The following is a 20,063-nucleotide window of genomic DNA, read 5'->3' on the forward strand; positions in this document are numbered from 1 at the left end:
ACATTTCAAATTTGATGGTTTTCATCTTGAGGGTTTGATAATGTGAACTAAGGTGAGTTTCCTAAGTTAGTAATATTAAGTTAATGGTTATTTTTTTAAGCAGTTAAATTCTCTGAAAAAATTATGGAAAACAGAGAGAAAAGACGTAAGATTCTAAGGTGGTAAGGACAAACCTACTTAATAACTGTCTGGTTCAAAAATTTCATTTTATAGATAAGCATAAAACAGTTTACAGTAACAATTTAGATGTAGAAGCAACCCAATTCTATACAGATAAAAGTAAATAGAAAGTGGAGTTGAGAGAAGTCTAAAAAAGAAATTAAAAAACAGTGGCTGAAATTTTTCCAAATTTGGTCAAAATTATAAACTCTCAGATCCAAGAATAAGCCCCAAAAAGGATAACCACAAAACAAACAAACCTCTCCCCTTCCCCTCCGCCCCCCCCCCCATCAGCACCACAATATGGGGAATCAGAATGAAATTGCTAAAAAAGAGTGTTAAAGGGAATATCCTTAAAGGTAGCTATGGAAAAAAGACACATAACATACAGAAGAACAAAGATAATAATTGCAGAAGACTTCAGGTCAGAAATATAAAAGCCAGAAATCAACTGAACAAAATCCAAGTGCTAAAAGGAAAATAACAACAACAAAAATAAACTTCAATTATTAATAAACTTCAACAAATCTTCAATTATAGTTGGAGATTTCAAAAGCCCTTTTCTAGTAATTGATAAAACAGACAGAAAATCAGTAAGAACACAGAAAACTTAAACATTAGCAACCATTAGCAACCAACTTGATCTACTTGACATTTATAGAACACTACAATCAACAACAGCAGAACACAGATTCCTTCCAACTTCATGTGAAATGTTCATCTGAAAAAGAGAAAACATCTCTGTCCTCATGGATCTTATAATGAGAAAAAAAAATATAAGGTCAGGTCACAAAATGGAATATTAAAAATAAAGCAGCAGCCCTAGCTGGTTTGGCTCAGTGGATACAGGTCAGCCTGTGGACTGAAGGGTCCCAGGTTTGATTTCAGCCAAGGGCACATGCCGGGGTTGCAGGCTCAATCCCCAGTAGGGGGCGTGTAGGAGGAAGCCAATCAATGATTCTCTCTCATTGTTGATGTTTCTATTTCTCTCTCCCTCTCCCTTCCTCTCTGAAATCAATAAAAATATATTAAAAAAAATAAAGCAGCATAAGTCGATGGGGAAAAACACTATTTTAATGAGGGTCATGAAAGAAAGCTTTCTGAGGTGACATTTGGCAGGTATCTGAATGAAGTGAGAGAGAAAGCCATTGGGAAACTGTTCAAAGAATGAAGTACAAAGATCCTGAGGTAGAAGTGAGCTTGGGTGTAGCTAGAGTGGTAGCTAGATAGCTAGAGTGGATAAGTAAGGCAGAGCATGGTAGGGAATAAGGCTACAAAAAGAGGCAAGGGAGAGAACCAAGACAGAGGTGTAGGTAAACGTCAGTACTCACCACCTCCCATAACCACATCAAAATTACAACTAAATACAGAACAACCATCATTCAGAACCACCTGAAAGCTGGCTGAATGGAAGTCCTACAACTAGAGAAGTAAAGAAAGTACATCAAGACTGGTAGGAGGAATGGAATGGGCTGGTCCGACACCCAGGTGTGGTGTTTTTTTTTTTTTAAATTGGGAGGGATATCTTGGCTGAGGAGGCTGCCCATGAAAAGCAAGGGGTCCCAGCCCCACACCAGACCCCCAGCCCAGGGTTCTGGAGCCAAGATGAGAAGTCCCCGTAACTTCGAGCAGTAAAAACCAGTGGGGATTGTGGCTGAATGATACTAAGTCTGCTAGAGCCCCAGGTAGTTCTGCTTAAAGGTCCTGCTTCCTCCGAGTTTCAGTGTCTGACAGTGAATTTGGGGAACCCAGGGACATAAGGGGAGGAACTGGATTATCTGGCATTGAGGCAGGAACTCAGGGACAGCTCTCCCATGCTGGGGGAGGGTGTGCTCACAGGGGTAATTGTTCTTACGCTGGGACCCCCCCGCCCCCCGCAGGGCAGACTGGCAGCCATACCTGAGTTTCCTTCAGGGTGACCCACACTGTTTATTCTGCTTTGGTGAATCCCTGAGACCCTGTCCCATCCAATTTGCCAGCCCCACCCAAACTGTTTGCAGTGGCTTTTCCATATGAATGGCCTCAGACTTTTTGAAAATCTCTCAAACAAGCAGCAGCTGGCATCACCATGGCCCAAACCTATCAATAAGAGGCCCAAGACCCAGCACTAGTAGCAGCCTGCCTTGCTTCAGAGCTAGGCCTCGCCTGGGCTCTGCCAAGCCCAATACAAATAGCAGCCATCAGGAGATCGCTCTGTGGCTCCTGCCAGGTGGCCTCAGGCAGTAGCTGACTTTGTACCTCCCTGGGGGCCCCAGAGCCAGTGCACCCAGTGGACAGCTTCAGACCATACTGGATTACAACTCTACACATCGGTAAGCAACACACTCAAGGGGCAGGCTCAGTGAGCAGCAAAGCCTCATGGAAGCAAGTCCTGCTTTATAGGAGTTTCTCCTGCATAGCAGCTCTCCCACTGTAGTTTCACTTGGTCCTCACAGCCAATTGGCCTGGAAGTCAGTTCCTCCCAGTGACACCAACAGCAATCGAAGCTCAACTACAAGATTGCTCACACAGCCAACACAGGGGTAGACCTAGCAAGCTCAGTCAGCTCAGGTGACTGAGGAGGCTGAGCCACTGGGCTCTACAGGACACCTACTACACAAGGCCACTCTACCAACTCCAGGAGACAGAGCAGCTCTACCTAATACATAGAAACACAGGGAAGCAGCCATAATACAGAGACAAAGAAACATGTCACAAATGAAAGAAATGGGAGCAGACAAGCTACTGGATGCAGAATTCAAAACAATGGTTCTAAGGTTACTACTCAAGGATCTTAATGAGAGCTTGCTTCAAGGGATTTAGTGAGACTTTCAAGGATCTTAGTGAGAATTTCAAAGACATGATAAAGGACAAGTCAGAAATTATGCATACACTAATTGAAATAAAAAATGATTTACAGGAATTCAACAGTAGAGTAGAGGATTCTGAGAGTAAAATCAACAATTTGGAATATGAGGAAGCAAAAAACACCCAATCAGAAGAACAAAAAAAGAATAAAGAATCCAAAAATATGAAGACAGTGTAAGGAGACTCTGGGACAACTTCAAGCGTACCAACATTCACATTAGGCGGGGGGGGGGGGGGGGGGGTGTAGGGGGGCAGGGGGCGGGAAGGAGGGTGTTGCCAGAAGAGAAGAGAAAGAGCAAAATATTGAAACCTATTTGAAGAAATAATGACAGAAAACTTCCCCTACTTGGTGAAAGAAATAAACTTACAAGTCCAGGAAACACAGAAAGTCCCACAAAAGAGGAACCTAAAGAGGCCGACACCAAGACACATCATAATTAAAGCGCCAAGGGTTAAAGACAAAATCTTAAAAGCAGCAAGAGAAAAGCAGTTAGTTACCTACAAGGGAGCACCATACAACTGTCAGCTGATTACTCAATAGAAACTTGGCAGGCCAGGAGGGAGTGGCAAGAAATATTCAAAGTGATGAATAGCAAGGACCTACAACCAAGATTACTCTACCCAGCAAAGCTATCATTTAAAATTGAAGGTCAGATAAAGAGCTTCACAGACAAGAAAAAGCTAAAGGAGTTCATCACCACCAAACCAGTATTATATGAAATGTTGAAGGGTATTCTTTTTTGTAAAAATATATTTTATTGATTTTTTTACAGAGAAGAAGGGAGAGGGATAGAGAATTAGAAACATCAATGAGAGAGATCGATCAGCTGCTTCCTGCACGCCCCCCAGTGGGGATGTGCCCGCACCCAAGGTACATGCCCATGACCGGAATCGAACCTGGGACCCTTCAGTCCGCAGGCTGATGCTCTTTCCACTGAGCCAAACCGGTTCGGCTTGAAGGGTATTCTTGAAGAAGAGGAAGAGGAAGAAGAAAAATATGAACAACAAAATGGCAATAAACACATATGTATCAATAATTGAATCTAAAAATAAAAATAAGTGAACAAGAAATCTAATGAACAAAATAAACTGATGAATAAAATAGAACCAGAGGCATAGAAACATGGAACAGACTGACACATTCAGAGGGAAGGGGGGTAGGAGCGGTGCGAAGAGATTAACCAAAGATCTTATATGCATACTAGAGGCCCAGTGCATGGGATTTGTGCACTTGTGAGGGGTGTGGCCTGTGGGGATCCACCTGCTATGGGAGCACTCATCTGGCCCAGCCGAGCAGCTGTGGACACGCCCTCTGAGTGGCTGCTCCTGATGTGGGAGCAGCTGCTCATCCCTGTCAGCTAAGCGGTGCTCCCACTGTGGGAGTACACATCCGGGGGGCAGCTCCTGCGTTGAGCATCTTTCCCCTGGTGGATAGTGAGTGTCATAGCGACTGGTCAACCGATTGTTCTGGTTCTTCCGCTATTCAGTCGCTGGGCTTTTATTATATAGAATATGCATTACCTATGGACACAGACAATAGATAGGGTGGTGAAGGCCTGGGGTGGGGCAGAAACCAGGTGAAGTGGGGCATTGAGGAAAAAAAGGGGAACATCTGTAATACTCTTAACAATAAAGTTTACAAAAAAAAAAAGAGATGAGACAGATAATGAAGGACCCTGAAAGTTATAGTAAGCAGTTAAAGGACCCTGTAAGCTACAGTGACCAGTTAAAAAAATTTTTTCTGTGTTTTAGAGAGCCACTGGAAGGTTTTTTCATGAGGGAATTCCATGGTCTGATTTATGTTTTAAAAGCATCTCTCTGGCTGTTGTATGAAATGGGCAAATAATGGATGCATGGAAACCAGCAATCACACTGCAATAGCAAGGTGAGTGGCAGTTGTGGCTTAGAGAAGAATAGCAGCAGAGATTGCAGTATGTGAATGGGTTTAGGACATGTTTTATAAACAGTAAAACTGATGAAATGGGAAGAAATGAGAAAAAGTTAACACTTAGTACGAACAAATAAATGTCTATGGCAGGGGGATTAATTAAGATGGTGAATACTGGTGGAGAAGCATATTTGGGACTAGGAGAAGGGGAAATAAAAAGTTTTGTTTTAAGAATTTTTGCATCTATGTTCATGAGATATATTGGGTATAATTCTGTAGTTTTCTTTTTTTGTCTTTGTATGGCTTTGATATCAGGGTAATACTGGCCTCAAAGAATTAGATGGAGAGTACTCTAACATCTTCAATGTTCTACAATATTGTGTAGAGTTGATTTCTTCCTTAAATATTTGGAATAATGCACTAATGAAATTATCTGAGCCTGGAGTTTTCTTTGTGGGAAAATTTTAAACTCAATTTCCTTAATAGATATTGAGTTATACAGGTTATCTAATTTCTTTTTGAGTTTTATTAGTTTGTATATTTCAAGGAATTTGTCCATTTTACTAAGTTGTCAAATTTAAGGGCATAAAGCTGTTTATGACATTCCTTTTATTATTTAATAGCTATATGGTCAGTAGTGATGTTCCTTCTTTCATTTCTGATGTGGTAATTTGTTTCTTCTCTTTTCATGTCTGACTTAAGGTTTATCAATTTTACTGATCTTTTCCAAGAACACACTTACGCTTTCACTGATTTGTTAAAAATTTCATTGATTCTGTTTTGCATGTCATTGATTTCAATTCTATATTTATTATTTCCTTTATTTGCTTATTTTGGGCTTCATTTGCTCCTTTGTTTCTAGTTTAAGGTGAAAGCTGAGGTCCTTGATATAAAGCTTTTCTTCTTTTCTGATATAGGTGCTACAGTGCTTATATAAAGTCGCCCTTTAACTTAACTGCATCCCAGATTTTTTTTTAATGTTTTATTCTTAATTCCTAATTTATTTAATTCCACTGTGGTCAAAGAACAAAATTTGTATAATCTGAATCCTTTTATAATATTTGTTTTATGTTCTAGAATATAGTCATTCTTGATAAATGTTCCTTGTGAACTTAAAAATAATATGAATTTTGTTGTTTTAGATCAGTGATGGTGAACCTTTTGAGCTCGGCGTGTCAGCATTTTGTAAAACCCTAACTTAACTCTGGTGCCGTGTCACGTATAGAAATTTTTTGATATTTGCAACCATAGTAAAACAAAGACTTATATTTTTTATATTTATTTTACATATTTAAATGCCATTTAACAAAGAAAAATCAACCAAAAAAATGAGTTCGCATGCCACCTCTGACACACATGTCATAGGTTCGCCATCACTGTTTTAGATGGAGTATTCTATAATCTCAATTAGTTCTATAGTGTTCAAGTTTTCTATATACTCATTGATTTCCTTTCTACTAGTTCTGTCAATTAATGACAGAGGGTTATTGAAGTTACAACTATAATGTAAATTTGTTTACTTCTCCTTGTAGGTCTACCAGTTTTTGCTTAATGTATTTTGAAGCTCTGTTATATGGTAAATAAAAGTTTAGGATTGCTATGAACTCTTGATGATTTACCCTTTTTCATTATAAAATGACCCTCTTTATTCCTGATGTTATAAGCAGAATTTTAAAATGCCACCACATGATTCTTCTCCTGGTGTATACATCTGTATAAGACCCTTTCCTTGATGGCAAATATGATGGGATATCACTTCCCTTAACCATGTTACATTATATGGCTAAAGGAATTTTGCAAGTTGTCCTACAGCTCACTGTTTCTCTGTTCATATCTTTCTTTTAGCTTCTTTAATTTTTAAAAAATTTACTGATGTTAGAGAGAGAGAGGACGGGAGGGAAAACGAGAGAAAGAAACATCAATTTGTTGTTCCTCTTATTTATGCATTCATTGGTTGCTTCTTGTATGTTTCCTGATTGGAGATCAAACCTGCAACCTCGGCATCTGGGGACGACACTCTAAGTGACTGAGCTATCTGGCCAGGGCTTCTTCTAGTTTCTTTAACACATGGATTAGAACGATAACTATAGTTACAATGTCCTTGTCTATGAATTCTTCCATCTGTATCCTTTTGGCATTAGTTTCAATTGTTTAATTTTTTTCTTCTCATTATAGGTTGTATTTTCCTACTTCTTGGCATGCCTGGCAATTTTTGTTAATCCTGACTGGAGGATATTATTTTTCCTCATTGATTTTTAGAGAGAATGTAAGAAAGGGGGAGAGAGAGAGAGAGAAACATTGATGTGAGAGACATCAATTAGCTGCCTCCCCCATGAGTTTCGACCAGAGTGGAGTATCGTGCCTGCAACTGAGGTATGTGCCCTTGACGGGAATCGAACCCGAGACTCTTCAGTCCATGGGCTGACACTCCAACTATTGAGCCAAGCCAGCCAGGGCTGCCTGGCAATTGTTTACTGGATGCCAGACATTGTGAATTTTACCTTGGATATTGTATTCCTATAAATATTTTTGAACATTGTACTGGGATGTAGTTATTTGGAAAATTTGATGATCTCAGGCCTTGCTTTGTTTGGGGGGACCAATCCGGTCTTTACCTTAGAGTTTATTCATTCCATAGTCAGCGGTTCTCAACCCGTGGGTCGCGAACAATGAAAATACATCCTGCATATCAGATATTTACATTACAATTCATAACAATAGCAAAATTACAGTTATGAAGTAGCAACGAAAAAAATAATTTTATGGTTGGGGGTCACCACAACATGAGGAACTGTATTAAAGGGTCATGGCATTAGGAAGGTTGAGAACCACTGCATGAAGCAAAATTCTTCTGAATTTTCCAAACCTTTGTGAATTGTGAAGTTTTCCACTCTGCTGGTAGGAGCAGGAGGTATTCTTGGTATTGTATATGCTCTAGGGATTATTACCGATACTTCTCTGAATGGCCCTTGTTCTGGGGGCAGGTAAATCACTTGCATGCCTGACCAGCTCTCAGATAAAAATTTGAGAAGATTCCTCTGACGGCCTCCGAAGCTCCTTGTGGAGCTCTATTCTCTCTGGCATTCTGCCCTGCATACTCTATCTACCATCGACATCCCAAACTTTCAGCTCCTTCTCCATCTCTGCTGATATCGAGATGGTTTCTCCCTCCTTGAGCTGTGACCTGCAGATTGTGGTTCAATTTCTGGTCAGGGCACATGCCTTGGTTGCAGGCTAGATCCTTGGTTGCGGGTGCGCAGGAGGAAGCAGAGAGATGTTCCATTCTCACAGTGATGTTTCTCTCTCCCTCTCCCTCTCCCCCTCCCTTCCTCTCTTTCTAAAAATCAATTTAAAAATCTTAAAAAAAAAAAACTTGTTAAAAAGAAAATAATGGTGAACTTACCAATCCTCATCAGCTAAAAGCTTCAAGGCTTCTATCAGCGCTATATCTGGTTTAGAAAATGGCCGTAGTTCTGATGAATCCATTATTTCTGGACTATGAGTGACAGAAGACATCCTTTCTTTATACTGTGGAATGGCTCCAGGAGACGCTTCACCTAAAAGAAAAAACATCAACTCAAGAATCAACTGGAGATCGAGGAAGATGGCAGCGTAGGTAAACGCATGTACTCGCCGCCTCCCACAACCACATCAAAATTACAACTAAAATAGAATAACCATCATCCAGAACTGCTGGAAAGCTGGCTGAATGGAAATCCTACAACTAGAGAAGTAAAGAAGAAAACACACAGGCTGATAGGAGGTGCAGAACGGGCTGGTCTGGCACCCATGGGCTTTTGCACCAAGTGTGCTGCTTTTTAATTGGGAGGGAGATTGTCACTGTGGAGGTTGCCAGTAAGGAGCAAGGGGTCCCAGTCCTACACCAGCCCCCCAGCCCAGAGTTCTAAGGCTGGGAAAAGAAGTTCCTATGGGCATTAAGAACGATGGGCTGTAAAAACCAGTGTGAATTGGGGCTCAGTGACACAGAGGCTGCTGGAGACCCAGCTGTTCCTCTTAAAAGGACGGCACCATGTACTGAACTTACAAGGTCCCACTTCCTCTGAGCTCCAGCACCAGGGTGAGGCTCTGGGGAACACAGACACATACAAGAAGGAACTGGATTGTTTGGCATTGGGGCAGGAACTCAGGGACAGCTTTCTCCCAGATGGAGGTGCTCAAAGGGATCATTGTTCCTATGCTGGGCTGACTGGCAGCCATTCCTGTTTGCTCCACCCTAGTGATTCCTTAAGACCTTGTCTCATCCAATTTACAACCACACCCAAGCTGTGTGAAGCAGCTTTTGCATATGAATGACCTGTCCTTGCTCAGGCTAAAATCTGTCAGACATGCTGCAGCTGGGTCAGGGAGCCCCAAACCTATCAATAAAAGGCCTAAGACCTGACACCAGCACCAGCCTGCCTTGCTTCACAGCTGGGCCTCATTTGGGTGTTTCCAAACCCGATACAAAGAGGAGGAATCTGCAGATCTGTAGTTCCTGCTGGGTGGCCCAAGGCAATGGCTGACTTTGCACCTCCTTCAGACCATACCAGGTTACAACTCTACACATCTGTAAGCAACACACTCAAGGGGCAGACTCAGTGAGCAGGAAGGCACAGCCTCACTGAAGCAAGTCCTGCCCCATAGGGGTTTCTCCTGCACAGCAGCTCTCCCACTGTAGTTTCACCTGGTCCTCACAGCCAATTGGCCTGGAGGTCAATTTCTCCCAGTGACACCAACAGCACTCAAGTCTCAACTACAACAAGACTGTGCTCACAGCCCACAAAGGGCTAGATCTCCCAGCTCAGGTGACTGGGAGGCTGAGCCACTGGGCCCTATAGAACCCCTACTACACCAGGTGACTCTACCGACTCCAGGAGACATAGCAACTCTACCCAATACACAGAAACAAACACAGGGAAGCAGCCAAAATGTGGAAACAAAGAAACTTGTCACAAATGAAAGAAAGCAAACTACTGGATATAGAGTTCAAAACCGCGGTTATAAGATTACTCAAGAATCTTCTAGAAATCTCCAAAAAAAAAAGGAAGAGGAAAAGGACCAGTCAGAAATTAAGCATACACTGACTGAAATAAAGAATAACATACAGGGATTCAACAGTACACTAAAGGATTCTGAGAATCAATGATTTAAAATATGAGGAAGCAAAAAACACCCAACCAGAAGAGCAAAAAGAAAATAGAATCCAAAAATATGAAGATAGTGTAAGGAGCCTCTGGGACAACTTCAAGAGTACCAACACTCACATTATAAGGGTGCCAGAAGGAGAAAAGAGAGAGCAAGATATTGAAAACCTATTTGAAGAAATAATGACAGAAAACTTCCCCTACTTGGTGAAAGAAATAGGCTTAAAAGTTCAGGAAGCGCAGAGAACCCCAAACAAGAAGAACCCAAAGAGGACCACATCAAGACACATCATAATTAAAACGCCAAGGGCTAAAGACAAAGAGAGAACCTTAAAAGCAGCAAGAGAAAAGCAGTTAGTTACCTACAAGGGAGTACCCATATAACTGTCAGCTGATTACTCAACAAAAACTTGGCAGGCCAGAAGTGAGTGGCAAGAAATATTCAAAGTGATGAATAGCAAGTATCTACAACCATGATCACTCTGCCCAGCAAACTATCATTTAAAATTGAAGGTCAGATAAAGAGCTTCACAGACAAGAAAAAGCTAAAGGAGTTCATCACCACCAAACCAGTATTATATGAAATGCTGAAGGGTATTCTTTAAGAAGAGGAAGAAGAAAAAGAAAGAGAGAAAAAATATGAACAACAAAATGGCAATAAATACATACCTATTAACAACTGAATCTAAAAATCAAAATAAACAAATAAGAAATCTAATTAACAGAATAAACTGGTGAATAAAATAGAATCAGCAGGATGGAAATGGAACAGACTGATGATTCTCAGAGGGAAGAAGAGCGAAGGGTTGGGAAGAGATTACACAAAGATCTTATATGCATATATGCATTACCAATGGACACAGACAATTGGGTGGCGAAGGCCTGGGGTGGAGCGGGAACCAGGTGGAAGGGGGCAATGGGGAGAAAAAAGAGGGACATCTGTAATAATCTCAACAATAAAGATTTAAAAAAATTTTAAAAAATTAAATCAAGCATCACAGAATACAAATGGTATTCTGATAATATTCTATGAATATTTCATATAGGAACTAGTGCTATTAGTTTAGTCTCCAACAGAATTGTAATATCCACATACCAAAGCTATTTAAAACTTTACTTTTTAAAAAAAAATATATTTTATTGATTTTTTACAGAGAGGAAGGGAGAAGGATAGAGAGGTAGAAACATCGATGAGAAACATCAATCAGCTGCCTCCTGCACACCTCTTACTGGGGATGTTCCCGCAATCAAGGTACATGCCCTTGACCGGAATCGAACCTGGGACCTTTCAGTCCGCAGGTCGATGCTCTATCCGACGCTCTATCCACTGAGCCAAACCGGTTAGGGCTAAAACTTTACTTTTTATATACAAAATTATTAAATTACATATAACAGTTATGAGTTATGTAACAAAACCTAGCTTTAAGAACTAAGTCTTTAAGAAGCATATAATCCCATTTTGTAAAAAATGCGTGAATATATCCCTGTCTTACTATACAACTGATAACTAAAAATGAAGCTTCAAGGCATCTGTATTTAGAATTCTAGTTGAATTATAAAAATATCAATTTTTGCTATTGGCATAGAATCAGTAGTATATCATAAATCTTAAGCCTATATATAGTTCTAAAAACAATGTTTTTTTCATAATCAGTGACTTCCAGATGAAAGGTATTTTCTTACATCACTCCTCAGTGCTCAGGATAATGTCATGAGGGTGTTGCACAATGTAAACTTTGCAGGGAGGTGTTAGAAATGTATAATGGCTTTTATAAATGGGTAAAGATTTATTAGCTATTTTTCATGTTAATATTACTCTTAAAATAATATTAGGTACTAGAAAATGACTAGCATAAAAGTATTTATCAATCATGTTATTTGTAAGAAAATGTTACATAAAATATACGAGACACACAAATATAAGAAATTTCACTTGTTGCTACTCCCTAATTATGTATTCAGATGCACTTAAAATTCAAAGGAAACAAGGTATTAACAATATTAGTTAACTTTAATAAAATATTTTGTGCTATATCTTATATCTGCTTTTACAATTTTACTACATTTAATTTTCTCAAAAGCTGAGATAGATAGTATCATCTCTATTTTATGACAGAAGATAATTAAGTTTTACAGAGGGTAAAAAACTTATTCAAGGTCTCAATGATAATGAGTGGCAAAGGGAGGATTTAGATCTAGGTCCACTATTACCTTTGATTTTATATAAAGAGGTCTAAGACAAAATTCCTGTTTTCAAGAAATTCACCACATAACTGACAAGAGATATTCAAATAGATAAATATGATATTTTGGATTACTGCAGTAATAAACTAGTAGCAGTCTTTATCAGAGTAAATTATACATGGGGAAGATGATGTAGCAATTAAAGAATATAATAAGTAACCCTGGCCAGTGTGGCTCAGTTGGTTGGTTTGATTCCTGGTCAAGACACATGTCAGGACTGTGGGCTCCATTCCCAGTAGGGGGCGTGCAGAAGGCAGGCAATTGATGTGCGCTCTCATGTCAATATTTCTCTCTTTCTGTCTCTCTCTCTCTCCCTTTAAAAAAACAAAATAAAAATAACTTGCCAAGGATACCAATGATCTACTTGTTGCCAAATCCAATAAACACTTCTTTATATTAATTTCTTTTTGATATATATATATTGATTTCAGAGAGGAAGGGAGATGGAGAGAGATAGAAACATCAATGATGATAAGAGAATCATTGATCGGCTGCCTCCCACATGCCCCCTGCTGGGGATCGAGCCCGCAACCTGGGCATGTGCCCTTGACTGGAATCAAACCCAAGACCCTTCAGTCTGCAAGCTGACACTCTATCTACTGAGCCAAACCAGTTAGGGCTATATTAATTTCTTAAAAAAAAATAAAAAGAAGAAGAAGAATATAATTAATAGCCCTGGTCCAGTAGCTCAGTTGGTTAGCATGTCCTCCTGATACACCAAGGTTGTAGGGTTTTTTTTTTATAATCTTTTTTTAATATATATATTTTATTGATTTTTTACAGAGAGGAAGGGAGAGGGATAGAGTTAGAAACACTGATGAGACACATCGATCAGCTGCCTCCTGCACGCCCCCTACTGGGGATCAAGCTCACAACCCAGGCACGTGCCCTTGACCGGAATTGAACCCGGGACCCTTCAGTCCACAGGTTGATGTTCTATCCACTGAGTCAAACCGGCCAGGGCAAGGTTGTAGGTTTGATCTCCAGTCAGGGCACATACAAGAAGCAACCAATGAATGCATAAATAAGTGGAAAAACAAATCACTGGATGGGGCCTGCTGGCTGACCTCTTGGTCCCTTCTCCCGGGGGCAGGCTCCAATCTCTCCATTTCTCTTTCTCTCTCTCAAATCAATAAATTTTAACCTAGCCGGTGTGGCTCAGTGGCTGAACGTTGATCCATGAGCCAGGAAGTCATTGGTTCCATTCCAATCAGGGCACATGCCTGTGTTGTGGGGTTGATCCCCAGTGGCGGGGAAGGGGGCGTGCAGGATGTGGCCAATCGATGATGCTTCTCTGTCACCCATCAATGTTTCTATCTTTCTATCTCTCTCCCTTCCTCTCTCTCTAAAAATGAATAAAAACATATTTAAAACAAATAAAAATTTTCAAAAGAATATAATAGTCCTCATTTTATTTTTCTTAAAATTTTTTTTTCAATTACAGTTTATACTCAATATTACTTTGTATAAAAATATAGAATGCTTCATGAATTTGGGTGTCATACTTGCACAGGGGCCATACTAATCTTCTCTGTATTATTCCAATTTTAGTACATGTGCTGCCGAAGCAAGCACCCTCATTTAAAAAAAAATTTTTTTTTGGTATGATTCAGATTATAACCTTATTAGGTTTCATATGTAAGCCTGATATGTATAAATAAAAACCTCCAACTTGGGAATTTCATAAGCCCCCAAAAATAACAAATACAAAATACTAACTATTATTTGAGAATTTGCCTAGTATTGTGCTAAGTGCTTCATTTACATTATCTAATTTCATTCATTCAGGAACCCTATCTGATAGTTATATTATTCCTACACTAGAGGTCCAGCGCACGAAATTCGTGCTGGCCCTGGTGCCCGCCGCCCATCGCCACCCACCCCCGGTTCCCTGTTCACCATTGGGCGATCAGAGCCTGCTGGCCGGGGGGTAGGGGGGGGCGGGGGAGGGGGGGGGCAGGGACCAAGAGGTTGGCTGTTCCTGCCCTCTGGCTGGCTCCGTTCCCTGTCACGGGTTGCCCTCTGTATGTGGGGCTACCAGTGGGGCAGGGTCCTTGGCCGGGCGCCGCCCATGTCTGCCACCACCCACCCCGGTTCCCTGTTTGTTATCAGGCAATTGGATCCTGCCCCAGGGGGAAGGGACCGAGTGGTTGGCAGGCAGGCCCCATCCAGCCATAGGGGCCTGTGGGCTGGGGACAGCTCCTGTGTTGAGTGTCTGCACCCTGGTGGTCAGTGCGCGTCATAGCAACTGGACGTTCTGCTGTTCAGTTGATTTGCATATTGCCCTTTTATTATAAAGGATTATGAAGCCGTAACCGGTTTGGCTCAGTGGATAGAGCATTGGCCTGTGGACTGAGAGGTCCCAGGTTCGATTCCGGTCAAGGGCATGTACCTTGGTTGCAGGCACATCCCCAGTAGGGGGTGTGCAGGAGGCAGCTGATTGATGTTTCTCTCTCATCGATGTTTCTAACTTTCTGTCCCTTTCCCTTCCTCTCTGTAAAAAATCAATAATATATATATATATACATACATATATATATATATATATATATATATATGTATATATATATGGATTATGAAGAAACTAATGCTAACATTTTAAGGATTCCCTTTCTATACTCCACCTAAATTAGAGAGAGAATAACTCATTATGAAAGAAATGTAGATAAATACCAAATTTTCAACCTTGCAGTTATATCAGTATCTTTAGCATTTTCATGTGGAAAAAAAAAGAAAGAAAACTAAACAAAATTTTAGTCTTGAACAGGAGTTGTATACAATATAAATCCAAATCAGTAATGCTCAAACTAAATTGGTTTTGTTTCAAACTTCCACCATATTGTAGACTAATACTCTTATAAAATACAATAAAAGTGTCATGGCAACGTCGAACTGTTGAAATAGTTCCTAAAAGTTTGCTTTCAGCCCTGACTAGTGTGCTAAGCGGTTAGACATGGGTTCCTGGGTTGCAGATTTGATACCTGGCCCTGGTCAGGGCTCCTGCAGGTGACAACCAATCGATGTGTCTCTCTCACATGGATATTTCTCTCTCTCTCTCCTCCTTCTCCTCTTCTCCCTTCCTGCCTTCCACTCTCTCTAAAAATCAATGGAAAAAATATTCTCAGATGAGGATTAACAAAAAATAAATAAATAAAAATTTACTTGCACTTTTGTATTTATCTTGTAAGCATATTCTTCTGCTCAAATAATACCAGGGTGACTTCAAGGATGCACTCTCCTCATACTTCCTAGAAACACAATCTGTGAAGCCTCCATTATAGGCAAAATAACGAAATTAGGTGATGTCTCTAATAAGAATGAATACTTAAAAATTTATGATTTGGGTTGAGCTTCAACCCATGAACCAAGAGGTCACTGGTTCGATTCCTAGTCAGGGCACATGCCCGAGTTGTGGGCTCAATCCGAGTAGGGGGCACGCAGGAGGCAGCTAATCAATGTTTCTCTCTATAGATGCTTCTATCTCTCTACCCCTCTCCCTACCTCTCTCTAAAATCAATAAAGACATATTAAAAAAAAAACATAATTATGACTTATTGCTATTTTGTACTATTTGGTACTGTTAACTACTAGTGTAGGTAAGAGGTTTTGTGGGTTTTTCTCCCAATAGCCTGTCCACACTTAACCAGTTCTTAGGGCCGTTTTCCCCTAGTAACTTTATAGACGAACATCTCTCATCAGTAATACTCTCAACAATGATTAGTTTTGAGGATACAGAATTTTTTAAGTTTTCACAACTTCTTGTATTATCAAAGAATTACAAGCTAGGAAAAACCTGAGACATTCATCTAGCTCAAATATTTTTTATATTTATCTTTGAGAAGGTTAAATATTTATTTTTTCATACTTGTTTTTTTTTTGTTGATACCTTGACTTTAGACTCAACATAAATTAAAGAATGTTTATTATAGTTCACACAGTTTATTCCTTAGAAGTAATTAATAATAAACCTAGCTAATAAGCAATAATCCTTAATGTTTGTTATAGTTCTCACAATATTTCAGTTTAACCTCTGATTTTACCTAGTTGCTACTATACCTCAGATCTTTTTAATATTTTTAAAAACAATACAGGAGCCCGGCAGGTGTAGCTATGTGGTTGAGTGTGGATCCATGAACCAGGAGATCACGGTTTGATTTCTGGTCAGGGCACATGCAGGGTTGCGGGCTCAATCCCCTGTAATGGATGTGCAGGGGGCAGCCGATCGGTGATTCTCTCTCATCATTGATGTTTTTATCCCTCTTTCCCTCTCCCTTCCTTTCTCTGAAATCAATAAAAGAAAAGAAAAGAAAAGAAAAGAAAAGAAAAGAAAAGAAGAGAAAAGAAAAGAAAAGAAAAAAACAATACAGGAAACATAGAGCCTACGTTTGGCCAGGTATGGAACCTTGTAAATACTCAATGAGAGGCTGAATAAATGATAAATATAATTTTAAAAAATCATGCCCTAATATAAACTAGCTTCAAAATCTCCATTATCTTACCTGTAAAATGGAAAAACTCTATTCAACGAAACAGGAATATTTGCAGGGAGCATGGAAGAAATCTTTGAGATAATCTGGATCTTTGGGATAATGTAGAGATTTATAAAGACAGAAAATAAGGCCTGTTTTCAGGTCACAAAGCTAATTAAAAGGCAGAACTGATACTTAAAAAGCCAGGTTTGTCTAATGACTCCTACTAGTTTAGTGTTCTCTCCATCACCAATGAGCTGAACCAGATGTGGTCTCTTAAGCTCAACAAGCATGGTGACATTACTCTTTCCATTTAAACAAGTGACTTACCTGAATCTGAAAACACTAGAGATGGTGACCTTTTTAAACTGGCCCCTCCTTTCAATGGAGGGTTAAAGGTAATGTTTTCTAAAGAGGAACTCTCATTTTTTGATATTCCCACCTCATCTCCAAAAATATTTAAGTCTAGAAAAGAGAAAAACAATCAGTCACCTCCTGCTTATGAGTAATAGTTAATATTTATAATAGCTACTGGGTTTTATAAATTTCAGCATTATAGCTCAACATATTCCACTATTAGCCATATATAACCCTAAGTAGAACCTCATTACACTAGCTCTAGAATATTATTGTTAAGACAGCACACCATAAGCTAAATTCCACTTACTTTCTGATATCATTTTTTCAGTTTCTGTATGTTTCATTTCCTCCCAGGGATTATGTTTCTTCTTTTCACAATCTTTAATGTCAAAAAGTTCCTTTTCCTCTTTTCTCTTTTGTTTCATCTTGCCAAAGGTAGATTTTGAAACAGAAAGTTTGACCTGCATTAAAAAGTTGAAATATCTGAAAGTATTCAGGGACTCTGACATTTAAAATAACTATCTTAATCTCAGACAACTGTATATAGGCATTAAATGTCTATATATAATATAAATCATACATTTCTTAGTTCTTACTTCAGGAATTCTAAAATAGAATAGAATTACATAGAGCTAATATCCAACAAAATTTGTGCCTGAGGATATTAGTCTGTACACATACACATGTACATACATAAAGTAACATAAAGTATAAAATACACTAGATGCTATATACCAGAACATGAACATATTTGGTGGAAAAAATAATAATTTATTATTTAAAAAATTAAGCATCAGAATTTTCAATTACATTGCAATTAAAAATTTTTTAACTGGAACACTTTCATCAACCCAAATCAGACATATACAAAACAATAATGTATGATAGGCTTAAAGTTACTCTAATAATTAAGCAAATAAACTTACATCTTTTTCATTCTCAACATCAAGATATGATGGAATACTTTGTTGGACTGCTCTTCCATAAATCCCTGATGGTGGTTCAATGCTTTGTTTAACTGAAAATCTATACCCATTTTCCACAGAAGATATCACTGATTGGCTGCAGGTTGCTGGTGCTGAATTTGGACTTCCAAATACACCTGAAATCAACCAACAATAGATTGCCATTAAGTATCTATGCGTCACTCTGAAAAATAAAGTTTAAGACAAGGCTTTGGCCTTCAAGAAATGAACAATTAGTTAATAAGAAAAACATGTTAAATAATCATCTCTATATATAAAAGCCTAAGTGACCATCCAACCGGTAGCTATGATGTGCACTGACCACCAGGGGGCAGATGCTCAACACACAGGCATGGAAAAATGGAACAGGTTGATTAATCTAAGAGGGAAGGGGGTACGGGGAAGGGTGGTAACAGATTAACCAAAGATCTTATATGCATGCTAGAGGCCCAGTGCACGGATTCCTGCACATTGAAAGGAAATTAATTAGAAGGAGGCCGGTGGGGCAGGACTGGGTGAGATGGACTGGGCACGCCCTGTTGCCAACCTGCTGTGGTCCCTCCCTGGCCGACTGCACCTGGGGTGGCGCCGGGGCTCACAAGGCGTCTGCAGAGTGAGTGGGGTCTGTCTGGCAGGTGAGGATCCTCAGCCGGGCCTACGGGGATCGGCTGAAACCCGCTCTCTGACATCCCAAAGGGTCCTGGAGTGCAAGAGGGTATTCTGCAAAGTTGCTGTTGTACAGGGTGTGGAACGCAAACTCGAGTGTGCAGTAGATCAGATTCGGGGCCAACAATGCCCCAGTAACAACAGAACCCATGGCCAAAGGTGGAATTGCGTGGCCCTGCGAGGAATCGGGCTTCCTCCTCTCTGGTTTTGGGGTGCGTCACCCGAGAACCGCTGCTGCCAAGTCACTGCAGCTCGGCAGCTCCTGTGATGAGTGTCTGCCCCCTGGTGGTCAGTGTGCATCATAGAAACTGGTTGGATGGTTGGATACTTAGCATATTAGCCTTTTATATATATACTAGTAGCCTGGTGCATGAAATTTCTGCACATTAAAAGGGAATTAATTGCCCTAATTGGTTTGGCTCAGTGGATAAAGCATCGGCCTGCGGACTCAAGGGTACCGGGTTCAATTCTAGTCAAGGGCATGTACCTTGGTTGCAGGCACATCCCCAGTAGGGAGTGAGCAGGAGGCAGCTGATCGATGTTTCTCTCTCATTGATGTTTCTAACTCTCTATCCCTCTCCTTTCTCTGTAAAAAATCAATAAAATATATATTTTTTTAAAAAAGGGAATTAATTAGCAGAGATATTTTAATATTGCTATTTGCCTTTTCTCTATAATAGAAGTGTGAGAGATGAAAGGAAATTAGTAAAATGTATATGAAAATAATATATAAATTTATTAATAAACTAGAGGCCTGGTGCACAAAAATTTGTGCACTCAGCGGGGAGAGGGGGTCCCTCAGCCTGGCCTGTGCCCTCTCGCAGTCTGGGACCCCTCGGGAGATAACAACCTGCTGGCTTAGGCCTGCTCCCGGGTGGCAGAGGGCAGGCCCAATCCCTAGGTGCAGCCCCTGGTTGGGCTCAGGGCAGGGCTGATTGGGGAGTTGGGGCGCTGCCCCCTGTCATGCACAGAGCAGTGCGAATCGGGAGGTTGCGATGCCACCCTCAGTCACGCTCAGGGTAGGGCCGATTGGGGGGCTGGGGCACCTCCCCCTGTCACACTCAAGGCCAGGTCGATGGGGAGGTTGCAGTGCCAACCCGTCACGCACAGAGCAGGGCCAGTCAGGGGGTTGGGGTGCTGCCCTCTGTCACGCACAGAGCAGGGCCCCCCTCTGTCATGCACAGAGCAGGGCCCATCGGGGGGTTGGGGCTCCATACCCTGTCAAGGACAGAGCAGGGCCGATCAGGGGGTTGGGTAGCTCCTCCGTCATGTACAGAGCAGGGCTGATCAGGTGGTTGAGGAGCTCCCCCCTGTCACTCAC

At 40.5% G+C, this 20,063-nt stretch overlaps 1 protein-coding gene across 1 annotated transcript in view; it reads right to left on the minus strand.

Moving 5' to 3' along the window:
- The window catches only part of TOGARAM1 (TOG array regulator of axonemal microtubules 1), a 130,668-nt gene that overhangs the window by 38,074 nt on the left and 72,531 nt on the right, over positions 1 to 20,063 (minus strand). The window contains exons 10-13 of the mRNA XM_081087302.1: positions 18,038 to 18,213; positions 17,419 to 17,572; positions 17,082 to 17,216; positions 8,298 to 8,451 (exon numbers count right to left, since the gene is read on the minus strand). Coding sequence (XP_080943428.1) covers positions 8,298 to 8,451; positions 17,082 to 17,216; positions 17,419 to 17,572; positions 18,038 to 18,213 — 619 coding nt within the window. The remainder of the gene's footprint in view (positions 1 to 8,297; positions 8,452 to 17,081; positions 17,217 to 17,418; positions 17,573 to 18,037; positions 18,214 to 20,063) is intronic.

The sequence above is a fragment of the Myotis nattereri genome (genome assembly GCF_964212035.1).
Source record: "Myotis nattereri genome assembly, chromosome: 1".
In the NCBI taxonomy this organism is placed as follows: Eukaryota; Metazoa; Chordata; class Mammalia; order Chiroptera; family Vespertilionidae; genus Myotis; species Myotis nattereri.